This window comes from Xenopus tropicalis, chromosome 1, assembly GCF_000004195.4.
Source record: "Xenopus tropicalis strain Nigerian chromosome 1, UCB_Xtro_10.0, whole genome shotgun sequence".
Lineage (NCBI taxonomy): Eukaryota > Metazoa > Chordata > Amphibia > Anura > Pipidae > Xenopus > Xenopus tropicalis.
In genome coordinates, this window is record NC_030677.2 from 67003405 (window position 1) to 67024312 (window position 20908).

The 20908-nt window shown below is 37.5% G+C and overlaps 1 protein-coding gene across 2 annotated transcripts in view; it reads right to left on the reverse strand.

Moving 5' to 3' along the window:
- lef1 (lymphoid enhancer binding factor 1) overlaps positions 1-20908 on the reverse strand; it is an 82972-nt gene that overhangs the window by 45404 nt on the left and 16660 nt on the right. Inside the window, exon 3 of one of the 2 annotated variants that reach the window (XM_018091550.2) lies at positions 18557-18690. In XM_018091550.2, coding sequence (XP_017947039.1) covers positions 18557-18690 — 134 coding nt within the window. Of the gene's footprint in view, positions 1-18556; positions 18694-20908 lie in introns of both variants that reach the window. The other variant, NM_001243834.1, reaches the window with a different exon arrangement.

The window sequence follows — 20908 nt, forward strand, 5'->3', positions numbered from 1 at the left end:
TTCGTGCGACCATCGGTAGCAGGAAACATCGTCAGATCCGCCACACACCGTCAGGGCTGAAACAGCAGATAAGGAGGTAGAAACAATAGGATTTCTACCTCTTTCTGCCGATTCAGCCCTGCCGGCAGATTTTGGTCAGGTGCCTTCTATGGCGCCCGATCAAAATTTTCTAACCTGGCTGATCGGTGAGTCAGCAGCTTCCTGCGATATCAGTCGACTTCCGACATGCCATACACGCACCGAATATCGTACGAAACGAGGTTTCGTACGATAGTATCGGTGCGTGTATGGCCAGCTTTAGATTTGCTTCTCCTCCTGTAACCCACTCAGCCCCCACCCTCAGGAATTTGCTTTGGCTGTTGGCTTGTGGGCACGCTCAGTTGTTCTAAGCTCAGATTACTAAACACGCCCCCCAGTCTAGCAGCCAGTGAAGAGATGGCATTGCTGGTTCCCATAGAAACTCAGCTCTAGCTGTCTGATTTAATTTTGTTCTCCCAACCAACTCTCCTGAGCTCAGCTCAAACAAAGCAGAACTTTTATCAAAGACAGTTGTGCCTGTGTGAGCCTGTATTCTTGATGAAATGTATGCTGAATAAGGGTCTGTTTGTGTATGCTGTTTGCAGATTTAAATGTATCTGAGTATGTATCAGAGGAAAAATGGCCACCAGGTGAAAGCTGCTATTTGCTTTAGGAAAATGTGATGGTGCTGGCAAACGGAGGGGATATATGCAGTACAAATGATGCCATTTGCGTGGGGGAGATGTGCCAACTGATATACATTGTAGGCAAATGTAGGCTTTGCATGTCCTTTAAGGAAAATAAAACAAAAGGAAATGGTAAAACATTCTTCTCTTAATATATGCATATCATAAATACAGAGGAAACCCTTTGAATTAGAATTTAAGCCCTTGGACTTCCAAAAATCTCTTGTAAATTTTTCACATGACCTCATCATTATAATTTGCAGCTTGTGAGCAGGTATATATAAGAGGTAACTGCCCAAATGCAAATAAAAGATTTAATAGCACAAAAATACATTGTCGCCAACAGTTTTATATGTTTTAAACCATAGTAAGCAAATAATTCTTACAATATTTTTGTTTCATAGTGATCTCATCATTATCTTACTACACATAAAATTGTGCATTTGCCATACTATTTATGCCCTTGTTCTCATGTCCCTCTAGACTGCAAGCTTCAACATTACATCCATTTTTGTTCTTATCCATCATTGTCTCTATTAAGCTGCTTAGGGTTTTATTGCTAAACTAAAATACTGCGGTCTTCTCTATGATTTTAGTGGCTTCTCTTATTTCTCTAGATTCATTATTCTTCCCTAGCACTGGAAAACTTTACACTACTCTAGGGTGAAAAAACAACCTATTATACTACAAAATGCATTAAAATAACAATGGCTATTGCAAATACATTCTACCTTGTGGTCTACTGATAAGTGGATCAAAACATTTTTCTAACCTGCTACTTCCCAACCTGTACCCAACCCAGTTTAAAGTCCTCTTTTACTTAAAGGGGTGGTTCACATTTAATTTAACTTTTAGTAAGTAAGTAACAAAAATATTCTGATACAATTTGCAATTGGTCTTCATTTTTTATTATTTGTACCTTTTTCATTATTTCTATAATTGTTCAAAAACTCTTCAGTTTGGAGTTATAACCACTATCTGATTGCTAGGGTCCAAATTACCTTAGCAAACCAGGCAGTGGCTTGAATGAGAGAATGATATATGAATACGAGAGGGACTTAATAGAAAAAGTTATAAAAAGTTATTAAAAGTAACAATAACAATAAAACAGAGCAATAGTTTTTGACTACAGAGATCAGTGACCCCCATTTGAAAGTGACAAAGAAAAGAAGGCAAATAATTCAAACACTATAACAAATAAATATTGAAGACCAAATGAAAAGTTGCTTATAATTGTTCACTCTACATCATATTAAAAGTTAACTTAAAGTTGACCACACCCTTTAATTACCAGCACCCAGCCCAGCTCCCTCGCTGATAACTCAATATATGGGTAGGATCAGCCCACAGAGGTCAGCACTATTACTTTACCAAAGGGGAGGGCCCTGCTTCAAGTTTGAATGGCTACCTGCCCAAACCCACACCTAGGTCTCAACTTTCTTGGCTCAAACCCACCCAGCCTGCGGATTTCAAGTCAAATCACTTATGCCAATTGTGATGCAGGAAATGGCATCTTTATGCTGAACTACTTCCATATAATTACCAAAAATACAGGCCTGGTATTAGGCAAAAGTAAAGTTGGAAATGAATGTAATTGAAATCTGTATCTGTCTATATTGTAAGCTCTTTTGGGCAGGGCCCTCTTCACCTCTTGTATCGGTTATTGATTGCTTTATATGTTACTCTGTATGTCCAATGTATGAAACCCACTTATTGTACAGCACTGCGGAATATGTTGGCGCTTTATAAATAAATGTTAATAATAATAATAATACCCACCAATTCCATACATTGCTGGTTCTGACTGCTAAAACAAGAATAGAATAGAATCAAGCTGAATAACAGATATATAAAGAAGCCTGCAGGGCTTTTTTGAAAATGAATTCAAGAGTCAGGATCAGCAGTGTAGAAAGGGACAGAAAAATGCTATTAATAGCAAATTGCTACATTGACAAACTTAAAAACCACTGACAGTATTAAATTAATATATACTTGAAATGTGTAAAGAATCATATTTTATCTTAATAGGCACAATGTTATTTTTTGGTTTATATTCTGCCATATTACACTGCAACCTAATGTAAAATGGGCTGCCTAATGCAAAACCAACGAGAGTTTGTTTTCATATATTTTGCAAACTACAGTAATAAACACACAAAGAGGGCATTCCCCTCTGCATTCTCCAGGAAGAAAATTAACCTTAAACTTTTTAAATAAGAACTAAATGTTACTAAAATACTATGTTAAGCACATTTCTAATGACAGCTACAATATCCAGTCTATACATATATATATATATATATATATATATATATATATAGTTATGATGGGGGTGGGGATGCACAAATAAAATATGTATTGTTTTTGTGCTTTATTTTCAGATTTTGTTATTTTTCCACCCACTATGTGTTAGAAGCTGCATTAATATTCTTATTAATGCCTGCCCTATCCCTCCAGCCATAGAGCTCAAAAAAATCTGGTACCATGAATTCTCTCTAAATTATGCTATCCTAGCTCTCTTCTTAATTTTACGGTTTTCAACACAGATTTGCATTCCTGTGAGAAGGAGATAAGAACCTAAGGATTTTAATTTAAGCTTTGGCCTTGTTTTATATTTTCCCGGGTGGAGAGAGAAAGCAGTGCCGGTAGGTGTGTATATAAGATCCCCTTTTTGTTCCGAAGTAACAAAAGAATGGTAAAATCCCACTAATATGTATGAGCTAAATTCCAAAGGGAAGATATCCTGCTTGGCAGTAAGATGTCCCTTTCGGATGCTCTGTATAAAAAGTGGGGTCTTAGGTCTGTGGGAAAAAAGGTTGATTATGCTGTTACTTCTGAAGTACACCAGTAAGCAAAGTAATACGCCTCTTATCAGTAGCCACATTTTGTTTTTTTAAACAGCTTATTTTCTTAATATCCATCTCTCTGAGCCACCGACATGGGGAAATGCTAAATGGCTGCGCTAATGGTAATAATGTAAAGCAAATACTGTATAATTACTGAAAATTATATCTGTTAACTTCTCACAACTCTATTTTCCAAGGTAACATTGAAAAAGTGGTGCACATTAGGCACTTCCTGGATTTTACTACAAAGAAGAGGCGCACAATTATTTAGCGGGCCAAACAGTGCATGTACACCCGACAGAGGGGTCCTCCACAACAGATACTCTAGGTCAATAAATACAATAGGGCTGGTTTCGGCACTAAAGAACCTGTGCATCTCCTTCTTCTATGTAATACATCAGACCTTGGCTTGGAGAGGCTTGTGAACACACTGGGTGGTGGTACTTCATAGCAATATTTATTGTTTATACAATATTTAATATTACTTCCTGCATTTCCTATAGGGACTGGAATGTCTACTGCCAAAACTGTACCTACAAGCTACGTTAGCCTAGGTAAGCTAAGGACCACCAAATAATAATACCTCTACATTGGTGGTTATTGATAGCCTATAAAACATTTTATGATTTAATCTTTCCAAGCAAAACCAATTTTTTGATGTTCCATCCAGGATAAATAATAAAATTTTTGCAGCAGTTTCTGTAATATATTTTCTAATAGAAAGAGCCAGATTTAACAATTATTTTGCAAAAGCAGCCTTGTTTATGGGGACACAAATCATACATAATCTGCAGGGCAAATGTTCAAATATTTCCACAAACCTTAAAACCCAGAAAACCCTAACAGAATGATTTCTCCCAAACATATGCCATACACGTCTCACTTTATCATCTCACTGGCACTTCAATTAATTAAATTTCTGAAAATAAGAAATCCCCTATCTGCATACTTCTATGGAGCTAATTATCACAGCAAAGTGTTGTCAATAGGTATGCACAATCAATGCCTGCAGCCATTCCAGAAGAAATAATCCTCAAAGCCCTTCAGTTGACATGATCCATAATGACCTGCCCTATGACCCCATGTCAGCTACACAAGATTCTAATACAGAAGCAGAAGTAATTACTCTAACTAGCTCCTTGTCCTTTGGCTAAATCGCTGCAAGCTCCTGGCTCTAAGCTCTGATGTGCAGCATAAAAACTCAGCAAAGACAGTTTATGATTTATTAACACATCTGTTTTTCCTATGTGTCTCTTTAGTCTCTAAGGCAAACCCCTGAAATGCCATCCCCAGAGCGGAACAAAAGGAACCAAGCCTTTACTGAATTATTATTTTCAAAGTCTCCTTGGCTGAAGAAAGAAAAAAAAGACCTTTTTCCTTCCAAAACAAAGTGTCTGTTCTCTTTCCATGTCTTCCAATTAATCCTTTTTTTCTTGTTAGAATTATTAGTCAAGTTAATACTTCTGAGGGAAAAGCATCTTTGCTAGTAGTGTTAAAACTGGCAGTAGTACAGGAGCATTTCCTTCAGTGACAACAATCATGTGTAAGGGACAATTTTAAGCTAGATACATTTCTGGTCCCCTACTCACTCTCGGCACCAGTGATGGTGGGGGACCTGGTATGCCTTAAATATAATCATAATTATGTCAATCATTTTAGTCATACTAGCAATTTATGTATAAATGTCTAGTAATAATACTGAATGCGATCATTCACTATTGTACAACACTGTTTTTCTTCCAATAAAACTAATATAATGCACTGTTTCTCTGCATTGGTAGCAACTGTACATTTGCTTTAGCAACTAATGGGACCACAAAACTTTTATTTCACCAGTCTCGCCACTAAAATTCCATCTGAGCCCAGGGATAAACCGGTCCAACAAAATATCAGCCTCTGCTTTTCCTGAACCACCAGCCATGTGCCAAATCCACCCAATCCCACCCCACTCTCTTTTTAATCTCCACCTCACCCCTATAATTCACCACTTAATAACAGCCAGTTATTATCAACAGTGCAGATAAACTGTGTAGGATACAGTGATTTTAGTAATGTCAAATGGTTCTCTGCAGAACTATAGATTGAATTCCTTTCTCACATGAAACAATACATATGTTATTTGTAGGAGTTGGATAAACATATTCAACCTACACAAATAAAAATATTTTCATTTTGTACCCTAGGGATATATGTTATTTTGGCAGTTATGTGTATGTTTTCATAAAGGGACAAAACTTAAGGTTTTTAAAATTGTATTTAGTATTTTAAGGGGGAGAGAAAATAAATATTAATTTCTACTCCTCCCGTGCTGTGCAGACCATTGTGATTCTCCTGGTGACCCATAGTCTATTGTGCCTCACTGAAATTCATCACTTTCTCATGCCAAAATTGTGTTTTGACACAATGCCTATTTTGTACATGCAGTACATCTGCCAGCTCATTGATTTTTTCATCATTGATACCAATAGCACAAAGTAAATCTCGAGATATATCTTGAGATATAAAGGTTCTAGTTCTTCCTGCAAGTGACCTCAGAGAACATACAGTGCTAAACTGAACAACCATGTTCAGTTCTCAGTCCTAAGATAAAGAACAAAACAATTAAATTCTGACTTATTGGAATCATTGGATTTTTTTTTTTGTTGAAAGATATATTTATTTATTTTGTACTTTTCAAACATACAAAAGAACAGAAGGGAAGACAGAAAGAAAGGAAGGAAGGAGAATCAATGCATTCTTCAGTGTCCACAGCTATATAAATAGAATATTGTTTTCCCATCTAGAACAGGACCACTGGCACCTCACCTTTGACACTACATTAAAATATACATTCTTAGTTACTTTTACAGGCTAATATTAAAGAGTTTATTTATGTGAGCTCCAGCCTCTACAAGAGGGGTGTTTTAGGTCCCCACAAGCACTGTTGCTGAATTAACAATGAGATGGATGGAGCTGTGGCTCATGGCCCCTTTTCAAAAATAGGCTCTTCATTAAGACTGGGAAGTCCCTGGCACAAGAAGCACAGAACTGGACAGGGTACCTTGGGCCCTTCGGAGAAACTGGCCTCTAGAGCACCCCCACCCTGAGCAAAACAGAGCCCACAACAGAGACAGCCAACTAGTTCTGTTCAGTTCTGAAGTCTGTGGCTCTCATCACTCTATAACAGCATAAAATAGATAGCCAGTGGAACAAATCAGTCCTGTCAAGTGTCACACAAGTGTGCAGTTTGACCCCAACAACCGCATTAACAATGAAACCTCACAGTCATTGTCATTTTGTATTGCTTTTTGTACAGACCCTGCACAACAAAAAAAAAAAACAATTAAAAAAATGAGGACACATTGGCACATTCCTTTACCATATCACTCGCTGCAATATAGTAAAAGTACATTTAAGGTGAACAAGCCCTTTAATGCCCTTGAGAGTTTGATTTAATCCCAGTTTACCAGCAGAGGAAAGAAAAGCTTTTAATTACTCTTTATATTACAAACACTTCAATTAAACTTATTAAAATAAATTGAAAAAGTGGCCAGGGTTGCACTTCATGTATATTTCTGAAATGTTGTGCCAGCCTTTAGTGTACCTTTAAGGAAAATAAAGGCAATAATGGTATAATTTAGATGTAATTTAACCTGCCCTTATAATGGAGAAAAGGAATATCCTCATTTACTTACAGGGACAAAGTGCTAGACACAAACATGAGAACAACCTTCATGTTTTTATTCCTACAGTGCAGTGTTCCTCCCAGATTTCAGGACTAAATGCACCTGCTGTAAACTGATGCAACGTTTGTTGGAGGTGCTCAGTGGAGGCTATGCACCAATGCAGAAGCAAAACTTGTGCCTGTCAGCAAATGTGCACAATGTGCAATTATAAAGGCACATTTAAACAAAGACAATTTGTGCCAAAAGCATAGGGGACCCTGTTCTATATACCTGGTAAAAAGCAGATATAAAGTACAGGTCTCCCTTGCACGTTACTTACCGTAACATCATGCCATAAAGTGGCACACTGGCAATTGCCCAACAAAACTACCACTGGCAATTGTGCTCGCCATAGTAAATGAGGCCCAAAAATGAATGTATCAAAAGAGAGCCTCTCATGTTCATTGTTGGTAACATGGCTTTTGTGCATTGGAAAAATCTCAGTAAACAGTTAACAATGACATCAGGGTGGATGATGGCCAAATATTCCACATATTACAACCCCTCAGTGTGAAAACATGGGTCTTTCCCAACTTTGTTTTTACTCCACATCTTATTCATTAGCTCACTGTTTGCCAGCTTGATCAAAGGCATGGGAAAGGTCAAGCTTTTTTCTGGGACAGATACACTGTTACAATGCAGGGAAAGAACTATCTTCCTACTCCTCTGCCACTGACTTGCAAGGCTGGGTAAAAAAAAAAAAAAAAAACTATTTTTGAGTCAACTGCTATAAATGTTTCTTATTATAAATAATGATTTCCTCTTGCTCATTAGAAAGCAACTCCCCATTTTCAGCAACTTTTTAGAGTTTAATGTCATTTTGGACCAATCAAAATGCAGCCAAATTTTCCAACAACCCCTGACAGCAAAAAACTCCTCATGTGGAATGATAGGATGAAAACTGCCTTACTGTATGAAATTAGGATGTGGCAATAGCAGAGATCTAGGTACTCATAAATTACCACAAGTCAAATTATATCATATACTATCTAATAAAACTCTCTGGAACAAATGTAGGAACCCATACATATGTGGTCAGGTTGTATAAAGAGCCAACAGAGTGGGAATATTGCTTAAATTCAGTTAATGTGTTACTATGTTCAATAATTCTCTAAAAGGCTACATTAGGGCATGGTTTGGGCCACTTTGTCCCCCAGGAGACTAATAGCTGCATGGCCAGGTGACAAACACTCACAACTGACCCTGAAAGCACTCTTTTACAAAAGGTTGTCTTTCTAATGATGGGGAGCAATGTTTTGTTGCTTCCCCAAAGAAGCCTGGCCAGCTTTAAATTTGACATAAGGCGCACCGTACAACACTGTCAGGCACAACGTAACACAAATTCTGCACCTTGCCCAACTTTTAATACTTAAAGCCAAATAATGAGTAATGACCTAAATTTGATGCTCCATGTACCCTTTAAAAGTCCAGGTTTCAGCATATCTGCTATACAATCTAAAAACACTTTTCAGTCACCTTAAAAAAACATCAGTTTGGTAAGAGTGAGCTGTTTAACAAAACAGTACACAACAAAAAATGTTTTTCTCCTGGAGAACAGCAACGTTGCCATTACTTAAAACTCTAAGTAGTTAAATGGCCTTCAGTGTGGTACTGTATTTTCCAGGTCCCATGTGGCTATGTAGAACTGTGAAAAGAAAGATATAAAGGAAAAAACAGAGAGTTTACAGAAGCCACCCCTTAAGGCAGCCCTAGAGCGCACTGGGCCTTACTGAGAAGAGTTGGCAAGATCAACAATTTTTTGATGAGAAGACTCATTGATGTTGGCTCATCCAAGGTCCACTCAGCTCTGCCCAAGTTCTGGCTTTCTTTGGTATTTCTGTTCCTTTTCCCAAGTCTGCTTTAGCATAACTTTATTTTTCTCTTTTATCTCTAGATAACTGCTCCGAGGGACTGGAGGGATTGATTTTTTGTTTTGACTTATATTGTTTGAAGATCTGTAACTCAAAGCATTGCTCAGATCTCTGATGTCTCTGCTTGAGGAGCATAAAAGGTAAGCGTGGCCCTGTGTACTAAATTCAGCATCAGTGAGTTTTATAATCATTCATTTGCCTTCTTTTTGCCTTGCATTTTCAGTTTACTCTATGAGGAAGATATGACAACAATGCCGATGTTACAGTATGTGGCTGGGAAAAAGACTGACAGTAACCCTAAACAAAGAGATCTTTCTTTATTCACAATTAATAAACACATCACTGTTACAAAGACAGCACTGTAAAAATGTATCTTCTTTCACAATTTGCCTTTGGTTCATAAACAAAATACATGTAAAAGTCAGTTAAAAAAATTGAGTTAAAACATCCGATCAGATAGTGACACAGTAAAGTACCAAGTACAAATCTCTGTGTGAGTATCCCTGTGTTTATATAAATGATCTTGGTTCCTATCATAAAGCTCTTCAAAAGCATTTATCTCTTCAGCTTAGTGGCCACCATCGTTAAAGTTGTTCGTGATCTGGCGTGCACTTCTGCTTGATGCAGACAAGCATGCCGCAACAATGCTATATTGAGTATTACAAGACACTGCCAGCTATCTAAGCTTCTAAAGCCTGGTTTCCTAATTGGCCTTTCCCTTGAGGGATAAGAAGCAAATTGGCACCTTGTGCTTACTCTGGCTACAATGTTTATCAGGAAGGATTTATATTTTGCAAATACTATGGCTCTGAGGACAACAAGTGCTGCGTACTGAGGGCCAAGTCTGATTAGAAGAAATAGAAGTTTCTTTCCATACTGAGATCTTACTTTGCAGGCACAGAAAATGCCAATTATAGATGTAAAACAATGCCACAAAATGGAAATTACACAGAAGGAGTTAATTCAGTGGACACACTGCCTGCAGTGTAATATACGTCATTCATTAACTCCACCCCATTGTCTTTTGTGGTATTTTCCTGTGACCCAGATACATTTTGCAAGAGAAACCCTGTAAGAGTCCAGTACGGAGAAATACAGTCATATAAAAAAGTTTGGGAACCCCTCTCAGCCTGCATAATCATTTACTCCACTTTCACCAAAAAAGATAACAGTGGTACATCTTTCATTAACCAGGAACATCTGATTACTGGGGTGTTTTCAGGGTGATGAGAAAGAAGTCCTCTCTGCACTCACACTACAAACACAGTCACTTGCTGTATGCAAAAGCTTATTTAGACAAGCCACAGTCATTTTGGAATAAATTGTTTGGACTGATGAGACAAAAGTTGAGTTATTTAGCCATAACACAAAGTGCTTTGTATGGTGGAAGAAGAACACCACATTCCAAGAAAAACACTTGCTACCTACTGACAAATTTGGTGGAGGTTCCATCATGCTGTGGAGCTGTGTGGCTATTTCAGGGACTGGGGCCCATGTTAAAGTCGAGGGTCGGATGAATATAACCCAATATCAAAAAATTCTTCAGGATAATGTTCAAGCATCAGTCACAAAGTTGAAGTTATGCAGGGGTCAGATATTCCAACAAGACAATGACCCTAAACACAGTTGGAAATCTACAAAGGCATTTATGCAGAGGGAGAAGTACAATATTCTGGAATGGCCATCACAGTTTTTCTGACTTGAATATCATGGAAAATCTATGGGATGATTTGAAGCAGGCTGTCCATGCTCGGCAGCCATCAAATTTGACTGAACTGGAGAGATTTTGTATGGATGAATGGTCAAAAATACCGCCATCCAGAATCTCATCAAAGGCTATAGGCATCTAGAGGCTGTTACATTTGCAAAAGGAGGCTCAATAAGTATTGATGTAATATATCTGTTGGGGTGCCCAAATTTATGCACCCGTCTGATTTTGTTATGATGCATATTTTCTGTTAATCCAATGAACTTTGTCATTGCTGAAATACTACTGTTTCCATAAGGCATGATATTTATTAAAAGGAAGTTGCTACTTTGAAAGCTCAGCCAATGATAAACAAAACTACAAAGTATTAAGAGGGGGTTCCCAAACTTTTTCATATAACTGTGTATTACCCATAGACAGGCGCCCTGTGCTTAGAAAGCCACCCCAGGCCACTAGCATGTAATTCCTTAATAGTTTTGAGGACTCACCTCCACACACTCCCTGGGATCACCAGCAGCTACCAAGCTTATGTTTAGCTTGCTAAGTCACCACTGGTCAGTCCTACACCCACTTTCATCTGATTCATTACAAATTCTATTACTTTATTATACATTTTACACAGCCAGGTGATCTGTGTGGTGGCCAATAAAAAGGGCAACCATTTGGGAGTTTTAACGTTGAAAGCAAGCAAGTGGCAGGCAAAATGTATAACATGAGTGTAGGACTGGCTAGACTGGGTTATGATTTTGATGTAGTTGGCCAGCTGGAATATACTGCAATATATGCAGTTCTTGCAATTCCTTTTTTGTGTAAAGGGAAGTGCATTTCTTAGTAGCATAATGCACAGGATGTCTTAATGTCCTATACATATTGGTAATGGCTTAGTGAAGAGGATCTCTTGGCACAGTTACAATATATATGTACAAAGTAAAACATATTCCCATATAACCATGGGATATAGGAAGACATTCTGCTGTGGTATCAGGCAATTACACCACTAGAAACTGTAACTGATGCAGTTGGAGCACTCTGGACAAAAACTCTCCATGCCAGCTGCTGCTCTCTATGGCACAATTATTAAAGCACATTTATTAAAGTACTGCAAACCAACCTAACAAAGGATTTGAAGTGCCCTTACACTATACAGGAAATTTTCACCACTATGTATACTTTCCCGGCAAACACAGACAAAGCCAAGGTGCTGAATGGCTACACTTATGCCATGCTTCACGTGCCCTTGTGTCTCTCTCTGAACACACTTGCAGGTGCAAGAGCAACATTTCCAAGACAAACACACAGTCTTATCTTGTGCAGCAGTTATTTTTCCTCTGTTGCACGTCAGTGATCTGTTGTATGCAGTCCCGCCAGTTGCCCAGCTTGCTAAAATACGGTTACATATGCAAGCATTATTTGCCAATTGTAACCTCATTTTCTGCTCTGCTGGACAGCATGACCAACATTTGTCATTGTGTTCCCCCTACCCACTACATCACTCATGTGCCTATTATTGTCATCAGAATGTGGCGTGTCAGCAGGACTCTGCTCCCCATCTCCACGCAGTCACTCAGGTAACAAACCCATAATCTCGTCCTGTTTCCATGATGGTTGAATTACACATAATTGTTCCTGCACAGTGATTGATTTCTGCCTGAATAGAGACCTCTGCCTTTTTTCAATGCAAGTGAGCGGCAGCCAAGTCTCCTCAACTGGGAGGAGGCAGCAGCCTTTGAAGAGATCAAAGCCAAGGCCGCAAGCAGTTGTGCACCCTGGGAATACGGAAAGCCTTTATGCTCTCACAACCCCATTTCCAGCATCATGTTGGATTGCAGCTGCATTATATCCTGCCAGGATTCTCAATGCTTTTAGTGCTGGCTCTGACATCACCCGTAGCTGTTTTCTCTAAGTAAAAAAAGCTGAAAAAGATTACTTATTTCACAGCTCTGTAATTGAATCATGCAACATCTATGCAGAAACCGTTTGTTTTTAATCCGAGTGCCATTAACATCTAATGGACGCATATGTCTTGCTTTATTTAAGTTGAATTTATAAAATTTTCTGTATGGGCTGCTTAGTGCAAACTAGAACAATCTGCACCCAAGAAGGCAATAATAAACATATACCAGGCCCACAGGCTACGGCAACACACAGAATGTTTACTATTTCATATGGCAGGCACGATATTTACTAGGAGCAAGAACCTGAGGAAAACTGATTACAGATACATGATACTTTCCACACATTACTCTTAATTTTCACACCAGCATGCTGCATTGTAATGAGCACTGAAATTCTTTTACTGTAGGTTAAACATATACACATGAAGCCCAAAACATTTTCAAGATCTGCAAAATTGGCAAAAAGGGAAACCAATAGTCCCTTTGGCAACCACTGTATCTCATGCTGGGGTTCATTTGCCGAAAGATGTCCTCTTGGAAAGGTTGGTTCACCATGATATATGTATATCTTGTTGTTATATATCTCGTGATTTCCTACAATGCTTGAGAAAACCTGCCTTGACATAAGCTATAAGCCACATAACACATCTTGTGACACTTTGATATAAAAGGATAATGCCTGCTTGGTGCTGCACTTCAAATGCTGATCTGATTTCACCCAGGGTTAAGCAGTGAACTATAGGATGCAATATAATAAATTTTGGACTTTTATTGACAAATATCAATCATTGGTGATTGAATTGGTGAATCATTAATAAACCTAGAAAACTTGAATGTCTCTGTGACACCTGCTGGCTTCCAGGATGTTCAGGTTATCTATACCTACCTACGGAGAAGCCAAGACATTGGGTGGTACCTACTGAATTAAGTAGGGGTACTATTAATTGATAAGGAAAAGTTTACCTTTAAGTGTCCAGTTTCACCCATGTGGCCTAATTTTGTAGCATATCTTGGCTTCCCTAGGTGTGAAAAGTTTTGTTGTATTTTTTGTGTACACTGTAAATGCAGTACTAAATTTCCTACCAATATGGGTTAGGGCTCTGGCATACGGGGAGATTAGTCGCCCGCAAGAGGAAACTTCCGCGATTTCACTGAAATCGCGCCGCCGTGTATGCCATCCCACCGGCGATTTACATTTTCGCCGGTGGGATGGCATTTCAGGGAGATTAGTCGCCCGCGAACAGGGAGATTTGTTGCGGGCAACTAATCTCCCTGTGTGCCAGAGCCCTTACAGTGTTAAGATACAGGGTCATTCTATGCGCCTTACAGATTTTTGTACTATGTGCCCATATGGGTAAAGATATAAAGATGTCTTATCTCAAGAAGTGGGTAATTTATCTTCTGATTTTTTTTTATTGTGCTAGACCTTAAACGACACATAGGGAAGGAATTAGCAGTGCACTCTATTTATCGGGTGCCTGTTATTACAGAAAATAGTTTCATCATCACCCTCATAAAATGCGGATAGTTGACATCACGAATCATACTTCTTTTTAACAAAAGTATTATTTTACCAACTATACCTACTTACATGCTGCATAAGAAGCTGAGAATTAGAAGGCAAAATAAAACAAACAAGGATATATTTTGTCCTTTAACATTAACTATTTTTTGTTTGCATTTCATGATAGATGAAAAGTGAAACTTGCCCTGTGTATATAACCTAATTATCACCCCAGGTGCTTTGGTAATCCCGACACAAAGAGGAAACAGACGTTAGGAGGACCAACAGTGGGCTTCTTATCTGACAGCAGACCAAGCACAGATCTCACTGTATCACCTCTTGCTGGGCATAACGGCCAGACTGACATTGTTACTCATTGTTGTCCCATATAAGAAGCATAAGCATCTGTAAGCACTGCATCACTTTCTTTCTCCACTTTGGGTTAAAAGGCAGTTGACAGTTGAAAAGCGCAACAATTACAAAGCAAGACAAGGTAAAAGCAGAAAGACGGAAAGCCACCTTTGTTTACTACCAGGGCTGTGGTTAATAGTATAATATGTCAGCTGGTTTCCGTTTCAGAGATCAGATACAGCCCAACAGTCAGTAAAGCTGCTTACAGACGAATAGAGGGGGGAAAAGTTAAAAAAAAGTTGCTATGAACCTAGCTCGGTTTACAAGAAATACCATAAATATTTAAAGAAAAACAAAGCAGTTTACTCAGATAACAGGTGCCATTCATGTCATGTAAAATATTTCTTAGCTCACCCACGTGTAGGAATGATATAAGCATGGAATATATCATGGAATTTAGAAAGTGTTACAGAAAAGGGAACAGGGCCAACTGCCAACACAACAGAAACAGTACCCATAGATGTGCCATATATAATTAATTTTTTAAGTGATTTTGAGCAAACTTAAAGGATAGTGATCCAAATTATGGAAAGATCCATTATCCAGAAAACCACGGGCCCCAAACATTATGGATAACAGGTCCCATACCTGTATATATATGGGGTGAACACTGAGCAGTGTATCCATCCCTGAACCTATTAGGTCAGTAGTTATTTAGTATTAAAGGTTGTCATAAATAACAGACAATTATGTCTGTGGGTACCAAAATAACAACTTTCTTCAAGTTTCTGCAAAAAATAAAACACAACTCTACCAGAATTTATGAATGCTCCAAAATGCCCTATCTATGGGAGTTCTCAAACCAAGTTGTTGCCATCTGTGCAATGTGACCAGAATACAGTCTTTCCTGATTCTTGCAGCCCTCTGCTGACTGATCTTCCTACCTAATGATTGTGTCTGCTCCTGTTTGTACTGAATGCTGCTGGATCCATCACTTCACCAGATGCTTCCCTACAGCTACCGCTCCATACTAATCACTTCACTGGCACCCCACAGCTTCCACAATTCTATTTATGCTAGTGACACTAACATTCAAAATCCTACCCCGTATTGATTCATACAGTTCCACTGCAGCTAGGCCTGCTTCCTGGTAATTTCCTCTCACCACCTCTAGGCATTTACCAGACAAATCAGAATTCTTGGATTTCTACTTCACTTTCATAATACAGGAAGTATTATGAAAGTGAAGTAGAAATCCAAGAATTCTGATATGCTCCTCACCTTAACAGGTCTTAGCATAAAAAAATAATTTTTATTAAAAAACCAACATATCAGTCACATAAATTGATCTTCTTTTGTTTAACCAGCACTCGTACAAATTACCTGTATAGGTGTGCTTTCCATATATATATATATATATAGTTGTAAAGGTGCACTCTACAGACAGTAACCTGGGTGCCTAGTAATAAATACAGTATATTAGGCAAAACGCTATCTATAGTTATCTAATATATAAATCATATACACAGTTGCATCTGAAAATGTTTATACATTTGAATAAAAATCAATGTTTATTTGTGTTTGCATCATCTCCTATTTTTACTCTCTTTTTTAGCAAAAAAATACAAACAGCCACTGAAGCATATATTTTGGTTCAACCTTGATGACAGATAATCATAAGTAGGAGATAACACCACTTCTGGTGACTTACCAACTGCCAGTTATTATTACTAACAAGCATTTATAAAGAGGAAACATCATTATACAGCAGTGTTGTATAATGAAAGGGTATACATCTAACATACAAAGATACATACATACAAATATCGACCAATAAAGTATGCAAAGAGGCCCTACTCAAAAGAGCTTACAGTTATAGGCTTCGGAGAAAGCTACCCATTATCCACCCCAAAACAAAAATGTTCTCTACTTCCCTACAGATAAAACAATAGCTCTGCACAAAAATGTTGATATTTTGGTTAGTTTCCACATGAATATGATTTTTACATTTAATAAAAGTTGCGCAACAATTTTTCTCTGCTGGACAACTAAACAAACATACAAATGTTTACAATTATAAGGCAACAACACGCAATCCAGTTAATGTGCCAGCCCACAACTGCTTCATAAATCATCTGGGGGGAAAAAATGCTACATAAAGTATCTTTCAACACAAGCCAACCCTTTCAACACAAGGCCTATGCAGCACAGAGGGAGAATGCTTTAAATTAAATCTATGTAGGTTTGCTAACTGGAAGAATATAAAGAATGCTAAGGCCATGTTTCCTTATGCAAAGCAGATTTTCCCTCTGACATAAAGCCGGCAGATTTGGAAGTGAGAACTTATGGGTTAAAGAAATATATTACAGGAGCCAAGGGAGCATGCTATAAAATTGCACTTCTGGCTCCCTTTTTTGAGTGTTGTGGCCCTCAAGTTGCACCAGTGACAGTTTTAATTTAACATCAAACAGAGGTACGAAATTTGACATTGCTTTTTTATATATTTAATACGTTGACACACATCTGGCTGCCTTATTTTAGAAACATTTTGCAACACCTGATCCACAGAATATGCATCTGAAAAGCCTAAAACACATACTTTGCTGTACTGAATATAGCTTCTGCAGCCAGTGGGATGCAGGAAGGATGCAGGAAAGTAGGTATAGTTGAACAACATCAGATGGGCCACTGGATACCCATTGCTATTGTTTGTACCTTAATGATATGCAGTAGCACAGCTGCAGCATGCACAAAAACACTAAGGCTTACTCTAGTGCAAATGTCTAACAAGTCTGCAGCCTATGGGAAAATTTGTATTTAAACATCCCACTCAGGTGTGATGACACTCAGGGTTGCCATAATGAACAACTGGCTAGCACACATGCTGTGCGAACAGAAAAGTGCTAAAATAGTCACTTTGTAGTGCTTTTTTTCAAGTAATAAATTTAAGTTTCTCCTCCTGCAAGATTGTAGCTTGTGTGACCTGTGAATTTTTTCACACTTTATTATTGCTTCCGTGAAAAGCTGACACAGAACCTATACTGTACTTGTTAAAAAAAAACAACAAACTGTTTTGGATTTTTGATAAATCAGTTCATTTAATAAAGAAGTGCAAACTGTAAAGAAATTGGTGCTATTGACCATGATTTTTACCCACAATGCTACAGTTTTCCCCAGAATTTGCAAGTAGGCCGAGCATGCTGTGTATGGCCTCTAATGTATAGCATAATGGTGCAATTTTATGCTCATTTCTGTGCCTAGTGCTTCACTTCCAGATCGTAAAAGAGCCATAAAGTTTTTGTCATTTCCTATTTATAATTTTTAGAAGGCTGTATTAAGGAGATCCCTCAACTTAATTTCTTTTTCTTTTGCTGCAAACACCTCATTCTTGCAATTAGTCTTAGACTACTAGTAGAAGCAATTGATTTTGATGGGTAAAAAGCCAAGGAAAGAATTTGTCTGTGATTTCTCCATAGTCTAACAAATTGATGAGCACTTCCATGTTTTATCTGAAATGACCAAATGCCAAATAACACCTCAGCAAGTACATGGTAGCACAGAAAAATATTTTAGGAGTCTGGTATGAGTCACAGAAAAATGTCATTGTCATTCATTGATTATAAAAAGGTAAAGTTACCCTTCAAAATACAAATCAATCAGTTACCCATAAATATAAATCAAAATAAAATAGCATATAGCTATAAAGGCTATATGCAAAATGTGTAATTTAGTTGTATATAATGAAAAAAAGCTTAACTGCAGTTCTATATTGCATTAGCAACTGACACAAATATTGTTTCCTTTAGAAGAAGCTAGTAGACAATAACTGCACAGTTCAAGTAGTAAAGAACCCATTTTATGCTTAGTACTGCCAAGTAGAACTTGAAGACTCATAAATGTTAGACAGAAATGTGACCTGGCCCCCGTCTCACAAGAAACAACACAGCTTGACTAAATAACACAGTGGACTTACTGTTCTTGGAATGGGAGGAGACAAAGATCCATTTGACATGTAAGGCTCATTATTCATATTTGGCATCATGATATAGCTTGGGTATCCAGTATAAGAAGGGCCTTTGCTGTATAAGCCGCCATCCGGATGTTTTCCTGCATTTAGACCCAAATAAAAAAGAGACAGTCACAAGTCATGTTGATTATACATATAAAATGTCTAAACACTGCAAGTGCTCATACTGTTAACACTGCATCGTACAATTTTGGCTCAACTACACTTGTACAAGGGATATTACTATATTAAATCAGTCATTTATATCTAAGTTGAATCCAAGCACAAGGCCTAAGGAAGGGTTGTTCCAACCAGATTTGTTACTGAACTACAGTTCTCATCACACAGATTCAAGCTCTGTAAGATTGAAGATGAAAGTGAAAGCACAGTCATAGGCCTATATATATTATGGCATTTGGCTAGGCGACAGTAAAAACCATACTTGGGAATACCAGTGCAGTTAGCCTTAGGAGCCTATCATTTGCTCTTAACTTCCACAGACAGACCCTTGACTTGCATTTATTGGTGTAAAGTTTTACTAAAGTGAAAGAAGTGTGAGAGAATCATTAGAATCATGTGCACATTTTTTAACAACTATGGCTTTCCCTAAAGGTTTCAGACCACAGACGTCTTCAATATAGTGGCGTTAGTATAGGGATACAGAAATAAAGAGGTAACAGATAAGCCTTCTGCCTGCTGGCCATTATTCGGCAGCAGAAGTGCTTTCTGTTATTGGCCAAGTGTTTCTGTATACAAGAGAATTATTTGTTTCTCACTAGAAGAAAACAATGGCAAAAAATGAACCAAAAATCACAAGCATCAGTTTGTTGGACTGGTGAATAGTTTTGCATGTGTTGCACAATAATATTTAGCATGCCTGCATGTGTAATATAGGGTAAAGGCTACACTGTGGCAAAAATGTTATTCACACAGGGAAGGGCTCTCAAAAAATGTAATTGTGAAATGCAATTTTTTTATGCTGGGGATCTTGAACCCTTCAAACAAAGTTCTGCAAGTGACTTCCTGAGTGTTTGTATTTTCAAGCTGCTCACTTTGCTACTTAAAGTAACACAACCACTTTTATGAAGTCCTTTTTACAGGGCTGTGGACGACTTCAGGAATACCCAGCATCCTAACAAATATGTTAATCTAACAATCAAGGTCTTTCAATATGTTTTTTTTAAAGAAAATAAATCTTTCAGAGAATATACACCATAAAGCTAGTTACACATGTATCCACGTGTTTGCGTAATACAATAATAGCCATGAATAGCCTGTAAAATGTATACTTAAACTGAGCTTAGTGATGTCATCAGTTATAATTATTGCTCAGTCATGTAATTTGCGTCAAATCGCACATTGAACTTGTGTACAGGAATTATAAAAAATAATATAACCACTGATGTAAAATATGAGGATATTAGAAGTCACCTTGGAGTTCCATGACCTGTATACAACCCTTTCTATGATAATGGAAGTCCTCAGTGATTTACAATATCTTAATATTGTACAGGAGGAATATTATTCCATATATGATAATATATAAATCTGGTGCCTAGCATTGCCATCAGGTATGACCAGTGCTTCGGTTGTCTATGAAATATATAAACATTCAGCCCCTTTATATGGCCATGAAACTCCACACTGTCTTATAATAATAGTCTAATATTTTACTATAGGCTGTAATTTATTCCCTGTATATTTCATAGAACATGATCATTTTCTAATTTGTCTGTCAGTAAACATAACCTGGGAAAAACATAAGCACATAAATCACATAAAGTTATGTTTCTCTGTGCATGCCTAAAACCTTTCAACAACTCTTTGAAAAGAAAATAATTTTGTTACCACAGCTTTTCTATGCTGATTAAAACTCCTTGTGTTCCACATGCCCAGTGTGTAAGTTAGACATGGAGACTATTTTCCCAGGCAAAATAAAAACAGCTGGAATTCCTTCAAGTAAAGTCTATAAAAAGCATATTGTATTGGCAACTTATATGCCTAATAAGGTGGGTATATGTGTCGCTGAGAAGTATTTGCCAGTGTATTTAATATATGCAAATGTTCAAATTGAGCCCAAAAAATAGAGCTCTGCTGGATATTAAGGTAAATATATGTAACAAAATTAATTAAAGTTCAGATTGTTCATGCACTTTTTCCCTTATTTTTTAAATTGATTTTATTTAAACTTTTCAATGTGTTGCATGAAAGTTTATGTACATGTTATAAGCCATACCAGTATACTAAACTCCTCTTAATATTAATAATAATATTTTTAAGGTAGTAAGTGTAAAAATAAAACAATGCTTTATAATAAAG